The 13,747-nt window shown below is 32.4% G+C and overlaps 1 protein-coding gene across 1 annotated transcript in view; it reads left to right on the top strand.

The window, feature by feature from the left end:
* Positions 1-13,747, top strand: part of LOC114332903 (growth/differentiation factor 8-like) — a 127,119-nt gene that overhangs the window by 99,847 nt on the left and 13,525 nt on the right. Inside the window, exon 2 of the mRNA XM_028282688.2 lies at positions 5,462-5,829. Within this exon, the coding sequence (XP_028138489.1) occupies positions 5,462-5,829 (368 nt within the window). The remainder of the gene's footprint in view (positions 1-5,461; positions 5,830-13,747) is intronic.

Here is a 13,747-nt window from a genome sequence, read left to right as displayed (position 1 = left end):
TACTTTCGCGCACGCATTTTAGTTTAAAAAGTTTTACTTTTCCGCACGCGTGTTACTTTTCCGCACGCGTTTTACTTTTCCGCACGCGTTTTACTTTTCCGCACGAGTGTTAATTTAGATATGTTAATATGGCCTTAAAGTCATTATAATACATGCAATAAACTAATATTTAGATATTATTTACTAATTTATTTCAAATATATCTTATTGTGTTCCTGTTTTAATGAAATGAACGCGAGAATTCGATGAAATAAAATAATTTTGACATAATATTCGAAAGTCAAATCAGTAGACAATAACAGTGGTTTTGAATCGTCGTCATGGAAACCAAGATCGTCGTCATGCTAACCAATTATGCTGAAACTTTGGTTTTGACAACCTTGTCAAAGAATTAATTTGTGTATGTATTTTCATATTAATTAAATTAATTGATTAAGATTTGGTCATCTTTTAAATACTCGTAGAAAAAATATTGTTCCTAACGCTTGCAGGAAGTCTCTTTTTCGCACTCGACTGCTTGCCGAACTCCCGCTTCGCGTCGTTCGGCAAACTGCAGTCGCGTGCGGAACAGTGTGACTTTCTGCACTTGTTAGGAAAATAACTATTTCCTAACAAGTGCAGAAAGTCATTCATTCAATTGTCAATAAAATTGATGATTTCCCTAATACTGTTGGAATACTTAATCCCAACAGTATTTAATAAACATCTGTAAACATTTTCATATTGAAAGTAATTTCTACAAAGAGACTAACGAAATGAGACAAACATAAGTACAAAGAAAATAGGTTAGAGGAAGTTGTTTGATATTATACTAATTCCTTAGTTACATACATTTCAATTGAGAGTAGAACCGAGAAGAATTAGAGAATTAGTGTGACGGTCAGAGTCGCTAGGGTAATAAAATTGCTCGTCTAGACCGTTTGTCTAGAAAGGTAGATGCCTCCTTCATAATAAACAGCAAAGGGAAACAGAAGGTTTTTAATAAAAAATAAACAATTTATAGTTCCAAGTTCCAATACATATATTTACTAGAAAGAAAAGGGAAAATGTAATCTTAAATGATATTTAGTCACTCTTTCGCTATGTTATTTAAGGCCATCGGTACATAATTCGCAAATATTTTACGGCTATTCCTACTTTTTCTGTCTTTACACGGCAAATTACGTGTAGTAAAATTCACACTGGTATGGATAGGTAAACATTACTAGAATGTCATTCTACTTGACAATGACATTGTCACAATGTCATCATTAGCTTTAAAAGATGGCTTTTGAATGTTTGGATAACTGTTATTTGTATAATTGCAAATTATATAATTGTATATTGCAAGTTAATAAATGTGATTATTTCATTCATAGGAGATTCTGACCTACAGAAATAAAAATTAAACTGATAATTTTTATAATATCCCGTCGTCAAGTATATTATGTCAGATGCCCTTCGTTGCTACGAAAAAATACATTCAGTGACATTAATGACAATTAATATTTTAAAAATTATAAAAGTGATGACTTTCAATCGTCAAATATTTATAACAACTGTGTGTTTAATTGTACTAATTTGTACTTACATAAATAAATTACAATAAAATTTTGGTTTTGAACAGTTTTATTCGTGAAATAATCGCAACAAATTGCACTCGATCTCTAAAATTAATATAGAATTTTAGAGCTCTTGTGCAGTTACTACTGATAATTTTTTTAACTAGCTATGTATTCAGTGATTGTAATAATTTATATTATGTACAACAAAAACTAATACTCAATCGAGAAAAGAGTTAAAATATTAAAGTGATTTTTTAATAATATGTTGTTACTATGGAACGCTTACAATTTTGAACATCTTTAACAACAAAATACTTGGATCCCAGAATATATCCTAATGTATTCTCTGCTTGGATCTTCCATAAATAATAAACAATAAATAACTTTTTATTAAGTTCACGTCTTAAATCAATTATTTATCAAATACATTAAAAATATTATTTAATCAACAACTCAAAATATTCCCGATGCCATGTCAAATATTTAAAACTGTCACTGTCTTGTCATCATATTCTATTTGACTCAGTGCGTTGTATGACAAAGATAGCGAATGTTAGATTTGGAAAATATCACCACGGACACGGTGTCCATCTTTTTCGAATCCTGAAAAAACTAATCAATAATTTTTAAAAATTTAAACGCAGAATGACAGACTAAATTATTATCGAGGACCGAAATTCCCTCAGACTAAATAAAAAGTTTCTTTTGAATGAGATATTTGAAATTAAAAATCACACTACGTTTTCTCTTAGTTTTTCACCCCTGTAACTTATTAAAATAAACATAGAAGTTTTCAGGGACTTTCGGCCCTCGGTAAGAATGTAATCTTTCATTCTGCGTTTAAATTTTTATAAAAATACTTATTAGTTTTCAAAGGATTCGAAAAAAATTAATCCCCTTTTAAACAGCATTGTAGCCGAAAATACGTACCCATCCCTTTAAACTAAGTGTTTAACAACATATATTTTAGTTCTACTTCTTTTCTACTTTTAGCTTTTCTTGCCTGCAGTTTGGTACTCAATTAATTAATAGATCAGTCTTTCTCATGATGGAACCGTTCTGGTATATCTTGGCGCTTATTAAGCCTCAACCATGAAGTTCTTTTACATATTTTACATGAAATATTTTACATATTTTTATTATATTATAACATATAACATTGGTTTTTATTATACAATAAATTCTTCTAAGTGTTTCATTCATTCAATTGTATACCATCTTGCTTAAGTCCAAATTAAATTCTAATCCGATTTTAGATTGAAATAACTTTCTAGTTGACGAAAAGATGCCAGAAATTTCTGGTCAGGAGGACCAGCGCTAAAAAGGAAACAGTATAACCAAGTCCTGATTTGAATCGTGAGTCATAATCTAGAAGCCGGGGAGACACATGGAATGATCTCGATGAAATGACATAGTGTTGACTTAAGTTTGCGGAAAATAATTTTTTGCTATAAAATATCGGTTTATTTTAAGTAAAGATTAGTCATGAAGAAATAGTGTTTAGAATAGTTGAAAGATTATAATATGTATTTGTGAAACTTTTAAATAAATAACCAAAATGTTGATTTTTTAAATAAATCTATTAAAATAATTCTACCTGAGAGTTTATTTTTCTAAAGACTATAATAAAGAATACGTCAGAGAAGGTAAAGAAAAATCAGCTACTTAATGTGGTTGATTTTAAAAATACATTATTTCCCTTGAAAAAACTAGAAGTCTAAGGAACCAAAGATCTAAACTTCTAACGTTAGAACCAAAATTCTGGTGACAACCTGAATCCGCGCCTTCTAAAATTTACAAGGTAAACGGACGATAAACGAATAAACGAACCTAAAATATGCATTCCTCAACCTGTCAATATACCGAGGTAAAAATCCAACGAATTTTGAGTCCTAGTACCCAAAGAAAGAATTCAAAATACGTTGGATTTTTACTTAGATAAATTGAGGAGTTGTGGAATGCATATTTTAGATTCCGTCATATATATTTATGTATCGTCCGTTTGCCTTGTAAATTTTAAAAGGCTCGGATTCAGGTTGTCACCAGAATTTTGGTTCCAATGTTAAAAGCTTTAGATCTTCGGCTATTTAGACTTCTCGTTGTTTAAATAGATATCGCTACTGTGTCCACTAGCAAATTACTTCGTGTTAACTTACTTACTAGACATTTGGGTTTCGTTTTGATTCAGAGCTTACCACAGGCAGTTCTGACAATTCCAAGTGGAAGAAACGTACGTAAACGGATGCTTAAACTGTCTTTCATAATTTTTCTATTGAATCTTGTGAATCCTTATAACTTCAATTGCTTTACCAATTTTTATACTTCTTCTTCTTCTTCTTCCTTCTTGTATGTAGGCTTTAAAGCCTGTTTCTTCTTCAATATTAGCCTCCAAAATTGTTTAAATTATCGCATTATCTTTTTCTTGGTCCATCATTAGAACCTAACAAAATTGCGACATTTGCAGACGACACATGCATTCTAGCAGTCGGACAAAACCACGAGGAAGCAGCAACCATGCTACAGAATTCTGTTGAACAAATTAACATCTGGACTAAGCGATGGCGTATCAAATTAAATGAAACAAAATCTGTTCATGTCAATTTTACTAACAAAAGAGAACAACATATCCCAGTTAGTATAAATAGAAACCAAATACCTTATGCAAATACGGCAAAATATTTGGGTATGACATTAGATTCCAAGATAGGTTGGAAAGCGCATATTAAGAAAAAAAAGGAAGAATTAGAAATTAAGTTCAGAAAAATGTACTGGTTGATGGGAAAAAAATCCACTCTGTCTACTTATAACAAATTAAGTATTAAGGAACATCGTCAAAGCTCCATGGTACTTCAGAAACTGTGATCTTCATCGAGACCTCCAGATGGATACGGTTATCCAGACAATAAGTTAGTTTGCCGAGAGTCATGAACAAAGACTCTCCAGCCATGGGAATGTCGAGGCCATCAATCTCCTAGACAACGCCAACCAGATAAGAAGACTTAAGAGAACGAAGCCGTTCGAGTTAGTGCAATAAGTTCAAGTGCGTGAAAGTGAAAAAGCAGAGCAAAGTGCGGCTAAAGTGTATACGTTAGCTAGTAGTACTGTAATATATTAGAGTCTAAGGAATATTGTTGAATATGACCTTAGATAAGTTTTTTATAATATTTTGCATATAGAACTAATTTGCTTATTGATCATAGTAATGATCAGATAGCAATAATCATAAGATTCCTGTTGGAGTTTTATTAAATAAAAAAAAATCTTTTTCTTGGTCTGCCAATACTTCTTCGTCCATTTGGTGAGTTATCTCGTGCTATTCGTACTGTCCTATCATCTCCCATTCTACTAATGTGTTCGTTCCACTCCTGTTTCCGTTTTGTCACCCATCCATTTATGTCTTCTACATTGCATGACCTTCTTATGTTTTCGCTTCTCTCCCTATCCAACAGACTTTTGCCTGATATTAGTCGAAGTATCTTCATCTCTGTTGTTTCTAGTAGTCGTCTTGTTTTAAATGCGTCAGGTCTTGTCTCCGCCGTGTATGTCAATATAGGTCTAATAGCTCCTTTATAGATTCTTGCTTTTGTGTCTTGTCTTACGTGTTTGTTCTTCCAGATTGGTTCATTAAGAGATCCCGCCGCTTTACTTGCTTTTAAGCTTTGTTGTCGTACTTCCTCTTCAACATCTTTTTAACTGGTTATATTTATTCCCAGATATCTAAACCTTGCTTCCTGCTTTATTATTTTCCCATCAATTTCGATTTTACATCGTAGTGGGTATTTAGATGTTGCCATACATTTGGTTTTTCTGCTGATATTATCATATTGTATTTCTTAGCTGTTGTATTCTGTAATTTTGTATAGGAGTTGAATTTAATGTATCATATTTATTTATGTTTCTTATCTCTTTTGTTTCAGATCCAAGACTGAGGCATAAAGGCCGTGATATCTTACATTTCTCATTTAGTGACAGTAATACCAAATTTCAAGTGAGCAATGCGTCTCTCTCAGTATACATCAAGGGGGCAGATAGGCGGACGCCCCAAACCGTAGTCTTAGAGGTGTTTAAAATTACCGACCATTCCGATCCCGCAGCCTTTCACATGGTTTATGCCAAGAAGTTCCTTCAACCAGACGGGAAAGGGGACTGGGTGAAGATCGACTTCACGGAAACAGTTTCCGAGTGGTTTAAGGATCCAGATGGGAACCATGGTTTTATCGTGAACGCGACGTTAAATGGCAAAAAAGCTTTGGTGACGGATGCTACATCTGACAAAGTCAAAAGAGTAAGTAGTTAGATAGACTTAATACAATGTACAATATATAACGATAGTTTGTAAGATAACGTCCACTTCTAAGACTTTTGGTATCTTATTCTCGTTACGTGCCTTGTTGCATAATTTCTTCCATGCTGTCCTTGTTTTCTTGTTTTCCTTGTTTTCCATAGGCTGCCCATGCTTGTTGCATGGACACGCATGTTTAAAACGTAAAACATTTGACCAATGTGTGTTGCCTGTGATGACTTATGTTGCCGAAACTTTGACATCGACAGCTACAACTTCTAAAACGCTGCAAATAGCTCAGAGAAAAATGGAAAGGCCAATGCTGAGTATATCGCTTCGTGACCGAGTTAGAAATGAATAACTAAGACGAAGAACATGAGTTACCGATGTAATTTCCCGAATTGCCACCCTGAAATGGAACTGGGCCGGACACGTCGAGCGAATCAGTGATGGGAGGTGGACGAAGAGATTACTTGAGTGGAGGCCGAGATTAGACAAAAGAAGTAGAGGAAGACCAAATTCTCGTTTGACTGACGATCTTAAGAAAATGTCGAGAAATTGGATGCAAAGTGCTCAAAATAGAGCACAATAATGGACAAAAATGAGGGAGGCCTATGTCCAGCAGTGGACGCAAAGGGCTGGGGGTGATGATGATGATGTTACTATCTTCTTCCTCATGTACCATATCCTTTTAAAATGTTGTTTACCATCATAGCTGTCTTAATTTTATTCACTACCACCCTAAATAGCATGATTGTATCAATACCACACCATTCTCGCATGTTCTTCAACCATTAAGTTCTTCTTCGTTCTGGAGCTAGACTGGGTTTGGCTGCTACTGTTCCTTGCATAATATTTTGTAGCAATCTATATTTGGGACTTTTCATTATATGTCTGAGATACTATTCTTGATGCTTTTTATAATCTCAGTAGTCTATCTCTAATGTTATAATCTCAGTAGTCTTTTAGTATTGTGGAATTTCGAATTTTCTCCACCCAATCACCTTTTAAAATTCTTCTATAGCACTACATTTCGAAAGTCTCAAGGCGATTTAGATCAATTTTATGCACAGTCCAAGACACCATAAAGTAAGGCTGAGAACACGTAATAATAGCAGCGAAGTAGCCAGTTTTAGGTATGTGTTTCATAATAATACTTGTACATCCTTCTAAAAGAGGCACTTGCCTGCTCTATTATGGATCTAATTTCACCGTGTGTCTGGGTTTTAATTTAACTGATATAGTATACAAGGAGTAAGTAAATAGTAAATAAGTATGAAAAAATGTAAGGGCTAATTCTACATGAAAAAATAATGCCAGTTTGTTCTATAAACATATTATGTCCGCAAATGCTTCGTTTCCGAGATACGGGGTGTTAACATTTTTATTTCAAACTGCCAATTTATTTATAGCTCTATGAAAAACGGTTTTAGAGTACAAAATGACCACGTTTCATTAAAGCAATCTGCGCTGCGACGCATTATTGGAGTGTTCTCCTAGCGGCACCGCTTGGTACTACTGTACCTCGGTTAACAGATCACTGGACTCATGGTGGAAATTATTTTTCACTCATTTCATCTTTCCCCATTAGAGGACAGTCTAACCACACTCCGCTGCAAATATTTTAATATCTGTAGTTCTTCTTCGTTTCGTTGTGGTTCAATTCTGTCTTCTTGTAAAGCCTCTTTGACAAGGAATAGATTCCGAAACATCAGGTGTCAGAGGATGGCAAGAGACTCGAATTGAATCATAACGAAAACGATTATTTTCTTTTTTGTCATACCTTACTCGGTTTTAGAGTACAAAATGACCTTCCTCTTGAACGACGAAGGTTGGCGACCATCAAACGATAGGTTTCTCTGTTTTGTGCCGCATGTATTATGTTCGCAGCTTCTGGTATTTGAAACCATTCTCTCAAGTTTCTCAGCCAGGATTTCTTCTTTCTGCCCAAACCTCTTCTACCTTCAATCTTGCCTTCCACGATAAACTGTAGCAGGCTGTACTTATCATTACGGAACACATGGCCCAGGTATGACGCTTTCCTCCTTTTAACAGTTGTTAACAATTCCACCTCTTTACCCATTCGTCTCAATACCTCTGTGTTGGTCACTCTGTCTGTCCAAGGTATTCTCACTATGCGTCGATACAGCCACGTTTCTAGAGCCGCTAACTTCTTTATAGTTGCTGCTGTTAACGTCCACCCTTTTACTCCGTAAAGTAGCGTAGAGAGTATGTAGCATTTCGTGGCGCGCCATCGGACGTTAACGCTTAGGTTGCGGTTGCTTAAGAAAATGACCACAAAATGACCACGTTTCATTAAAGTAATCTGCGACGTATTATTGGAGTGTTCTCCTAGAGGCGCCGCTTGGTACTACTGTACCTCGGTTAACAGATTGCTGGATTCGTGGTCGAAATTATTTTTCACTCATTATAAGACTATTCCAACAGAAACAAAAGTAAAGGAATTATTGAAAGTTTATTAGAAAAAAAAGTTACATTTAGAAAAATCTAAGACTAAGACTTCAATGATGACTAAAGTTTTTGCAATGTCTTGTACATTTTAGTAAGTACGAATTGTAAACGAAAGACAAAAAGTAAAAGATCTGGAACACTGTCTATTAGTATGTTATATAAATAGCAACTGCATTGGAGTTTTGTTTATTAGTTTTTTTGTTTATATAGTGTTATTGACATCAATTTAAACGGTCAAGATATGCAAATAATTATATTATGAACTTTCTTTTTAATTTATCTTTTTGTTTATAAATTAGCCCACAAAAAAATTAACTGTAAAACAACAAACCAAGAGATTAAATATGTGTGCATAATAAAAAATAGTGTGATATAAATAAAGTTTCAATAAACAACTTGTTTATAAATATTGGATAAAATAGTCATACATTGTGAAGATGTTTTGCTGTTGTTGTGAGGAGTACAATAAGAAGTAGGTATGTTTGATATTAATGACCACAACTTAGAGCTTAGAACTTAGAGCAACAGATTAAGCCAATAAACAAGAATGGTGGATAGTCAAAAGTTTCGAATTAAAAACTAAAATAAGAAACAAGTAAAATTCATGTTTCTGGAAATTTTCTGAAATTAAAGCCTTTATTTAGATGGGTCTTCCCCAAAATCCCGACAGCCAAAATCCCGACAGCCAAAATCCCGACGGTCAAAATCCCGTCACGCCAAAATCCCCACAGGCCAGAATCCCGACAAATTAAAAATCCTGCCAGATTTTCAAAACTATAATACATAGTATTCATCTATTTTTGTTGTGTTACAGTATTATTTTAAACATGAAATTTATTTATATTATTTATATTTATATTTAGCTAATTATACTTATATCACCTATATACTTGGAAATAAATTAAAACTGATTAATTCGCGAAGAATTTTTCCATTATTGTTTTCACTAATTTTGAAAAAATGTGAAAACTTTGAATTATAAACGTCCGTCCGTCTGTCTGTCCTTCCGCAAACACAACTCCTCCATCATTATACCAGGTAGAATGACATTTGAGGTGTCAAATGAAAGCTTATAATCCAATGATGGTACTAAAGTTGAGAAATTGGACCTATGCTGTCTGTCCGTCTGTCCGTCCGACCGCGAATGTAACTTCTCCGTCATTATATACCAGGTAGACTGGCAAATGAGGTGTCAAATGACAGCTTAGATGGATACTATGTATTATAGTTTTGAAAATCTGACAGGATTTTTCTTTGTCGGGATTCTGGCCTGTCGGGATTCTGGCGTGTCGGGATTTTGGCAGTCGGGATATTGGCTGTCGGAACGCTGTGAGCTCGTACGTAGAGGGGATATTTACAAATTCGCGAGCGCCAGTAGTGGCAAGTCTGTAAACGTTTACCGGAAATTTGACATAAATGTCAAAGTGATTAATTTAAAATTAAAATTAAAAACATTAATTATAAAAAATATTAGTTGGTCAAAGCTGTGGTATATATTTTTACCTTAAATATACTTGCGTCTTAAATACTGAATTTAAGTTTTTTTAATGTTCCGTAATATGTAATTATAAAAATTAATCTTAGCGCCATCTACACGATAATTGTGAAAGTATCCGAAGTAAGAAATTCATATTTTATCAATAGAATGTCAAAATGATTAGCAAAATCTTAAAAAAATCGATTACAATTTAATTACTTTTTTGCGCTGTAAATATAAGCGATAACAATTAAATAATAAATTTAAAAATTTCCGGTAAAAGTTGAATTAATAGCCGCTGGGAGCGACACCAGCAAAGCTCAGAGCCTATAGGTATGATGGCAATAGTCCATTTGTTTTTTTCCTACTTTTCAGCATTTTCTGAAAATCATTATCTTATTGCTTCTAGTTTGTTATTTTCGTTATCATAATCCATGTTTTGCTTTTATGTAAAGGAATAGTGTCTTATATTATTTAATATTTCAATGTTTTTCAGTTATTTTTTTTTATTAAATTTTTTGGTATCATCTTTTAATTTTTTTATTTTTCTTGATTAGAGTCTGAAATTATAATTTGGTTTTCGTACTTTATTAGTTTAGGACCTGTTATTCAACGGATAATTTTGCCAGCTAATTAAAATAAAAATCGCAATTGCCATCAATAGGGACTATAAATTCTAATCTCTATTAAAATGTATGTATTCTATTTCTAAGTGTATGACTTCTGATATGTCAGATTAGAGGCACGTGTGACAATGAACTATTTCCCACACTGATATTACAAAAATAGTTGTTAATATTACGATAAATTGTTATAAACTGCTCGTCAAAAGTTAGGGATAATGAAATTATGCTGATTTCCTTAGTTATTCCGCTATTTTTTTATTATTTTAGATTTTTCTTTAGTATTTACTCAGTTGTGCAAAGGTTTACTCAAACTTATTTTTTGTACTTATACTGGATGGAAGAAAAGAAATGTTTTTCTTATGTTAAGTTTGAGACACCCTGTAGGAGAGAACGAGGTACAAATGTGAGTATACATTAAAATCGTATTGTAGTCTTATGTTTTGTGAACATGTTGTTGTTTGAATGTCCCTGATATCTTTAGAAATAAAAAAATTTACGGTTTTGTAATTTCACATGTGTTTTAACCGGGACAAAAGTTTTAGACACCTTGTAGGGAGGAAAAGGCACAAAGGTGAGTATACCTCGATATTATGTTGTACTCTCGTATTTTCTGACTATCTTATTTTTTTAATTTCTCTGTTATCTTTAATAACAAAGAAACTATAGTATTTTTACTACAAAAACGTTATTACGTAGGTCAAAATTTTTGACGTAAGAGAACTGTCAAAACATTAGAATGTGACTTTTCATTATTGCCGTGTTTATAATAAACATAGCAATAATGAAAAGTCACATTCTAATGTTTTGACAGTTCTCTTACGTCAAAAATTTTGACCTAAGTAATAACGTTTTTGTAGTAAAAATACTATAGACGGTATTACTCTTTAATATGTGTTTCTATGTTTAACATGTGTGACACATGTCGTAAGTTAAAGCACATATTAAAGATTAATACCGTCTAGTTTCTTTGTTATTAAAGATATCAGAGAGATTAAAAAAATAAAATATTCACAAACTATGAGATACAACATAACATCGAGGTACACTGTATACTCGCCTTTGTGCCTTTTCCTCGCTACAAGGTGTCTCAAACTTTTGTTTCGGTCAAAACGCATGCTAAATTACAAAACTGTATATTTTTTGAAGTTATACTTCTTTACCAGCGATAGAGGGTGAATTTTTATATGTTATAACCTATCAGCCCGGCGCATGCGCATTATAACTTTGTTCTGATTGGATGTTCAAATGACATGTCAAAAATTATCCGATATGGCAGCTGTAGGACAGCTGTGGTTTGGAGGTAAAGGTAAAGGTAAACAAATATATAATATATTAGTTTTATTGTTGTGAGGACAGAAACAAAAAAGTTTATAATATTGTAGTGACTTTTAAATAGTTTTTAAAAGCAACAGGTACGTAATAATTGTTAATGTATCATGGGTATAAACCTACCTATTTGATCTGCCAAAATACATAGTATGTAATACTTTTATTTATATAATTTGATTACCATCAAAATTTCTATCAATATTCACCTAATATATTGTTTTCTTACTCTATGTTTTGTTGTATTTTTTCAATTCTAAATCATTTCAATTCAAAATTAAAATAATTTGATCAATTTTCAAAATATCAAAATATCACAAGTTTAATCCGTTTAGTTAGTCGATCTTCGTAAATAATGACACATAGTGTCCGTGGCTAAGCGTTGAAGGCGAATGAATTCCAATACCAACCGCGCTTATCAGCGCTGGTTCGAGTCCCAATAGAAACTTTCTTTTTTGTTTTTTTTAATACATTTTATGATTGTAAGTATATTTATTATATAATTGTATTTTCAGAAAATACGTATTTAGTTAAAAAAATTTTCGACAATTAATGTTCAGACATCATTTGTGGCTTGTTTAATGTGTTTGTGTGTGTTTTATTCTTTTATTATTTTAATTTTTGGCACTGTCCTAATAAAAATGTTTGAGAAGTAGTAAGTATAAATTAGTTTAATATTTAAACAAAATATAAATAAAAAGTATATTAATTTCGTTTAAATCATATAATAGAAGTATAACTTCTTACGTGCGTACAAAGTACACACACATTCTTTTTTTGTTTCTAAAGATATCAGCGACATTCAAAAAACAAAATGTTTACAAAACATAAGACTACAATAAGATTTCGATCTATACTAACATTTTTTGTACCTCGTCTTGCCTACAGGGTGAGGGTGTCACAAACATAACATAAGAAAAACATTTCTATTCTTCCACCCGGTATAAGTACAAAATAAAAGTTTGATTAAACTGTGTAAATAGTAAAGAAAAATCAAAAATAATAAAAAAGAATTAGCGAAATCCGTTAATCTGTTCACGAAAAAGTCAACTATGAAAATTGAGAATAATTTTCTATATCCATAACTTTTGACGAGCAGTTTATATGCTTGTTTATTGTGCTTTCTTGACTTGCGTCTTTCCGTAGTCGAAATATTTATCTACTATCAGTGAATTAAGAACTTAAAACAAATGCTTACTGCTTAAATAATTCAATAAAATTTACAGGTTTGTTAAATTCCAATAATGAAATACATACAATAGGGATAAAAATAAAAAAATGTATAAACGAAGCAGGTGTTATACTGCGTGTACACCAGGAATAAAAAGAAGATACAAAAGCAATAATTAAATGAAGAACGACGTAATGTACTAAAAAAAAAGAAAAAAATAGACAACAGTAAAAAATAACACATGGGTAGGAATATAAAAAAGAATACAATAACCCAACGAAAAATTGCTAAAAATAAATGTCAGAAAAAATTGTAATCCATTTAAATTACATGTATCTTCTGTTCCTATGTTTCTTCTTTTTCTTATTCCTACTTTATAAATAGGCCTCAATGCCTGTTTTACTTTGGTTTTTAGCCTCAATTGACGTTGTTTGATCATCTTTTCGTCGGTCGTCCCTATGATTTTCTTCCATTGGGAGGTTTGTCTCTTGCTATTCGTACTATTCTATTTCCTGTTATTCTTTCTATGTGTTGACTCCATTTTCCATTCTATTTTTCTTCTTCTGGTCCACTGTTTATTTCACATGTTTCATCCAGATAAAAATTATTAGTGCTTTCTCTTCTCAGTTTTATAATTTCTTTTAAATATGCCTCTTGTTCCTATCGAGGTTGTTTTCCTGTTTGACTTTTTTGGTGCTTCTGTAATAGTTTCTTACTTTATTTGTTTCAAAAGCCTATAAATGATTGCTTCTCTAACTCCGGTGGTTTTTGATCGGTTATGTTAGCTCAAAGTAATAATATCATCCCCAAAATTTAGGATTTTATTGAAATTCAATGTACTTTAGTAGT

This window comes from Diabrotica virgifera, chromosome 3, assembly GCF_917563875.1.
Source record: "Diabrotica virgifera virgifera chromosome 3, PGI_DIABVI_V3a".
In the NCBI taxonomy this organism is placed as follows: Eukaryota; Metazoa; Arthropoda; class Insecta; order Coleoptera; family Chrysomelidae; genus Diabrotica; species Diabrotica virgifera.
The sequence above is the reverse complement of the archived record's forward strand: the minus strand, read 5'-3'. Positions and strand labels throughout refer to the sequence as shown.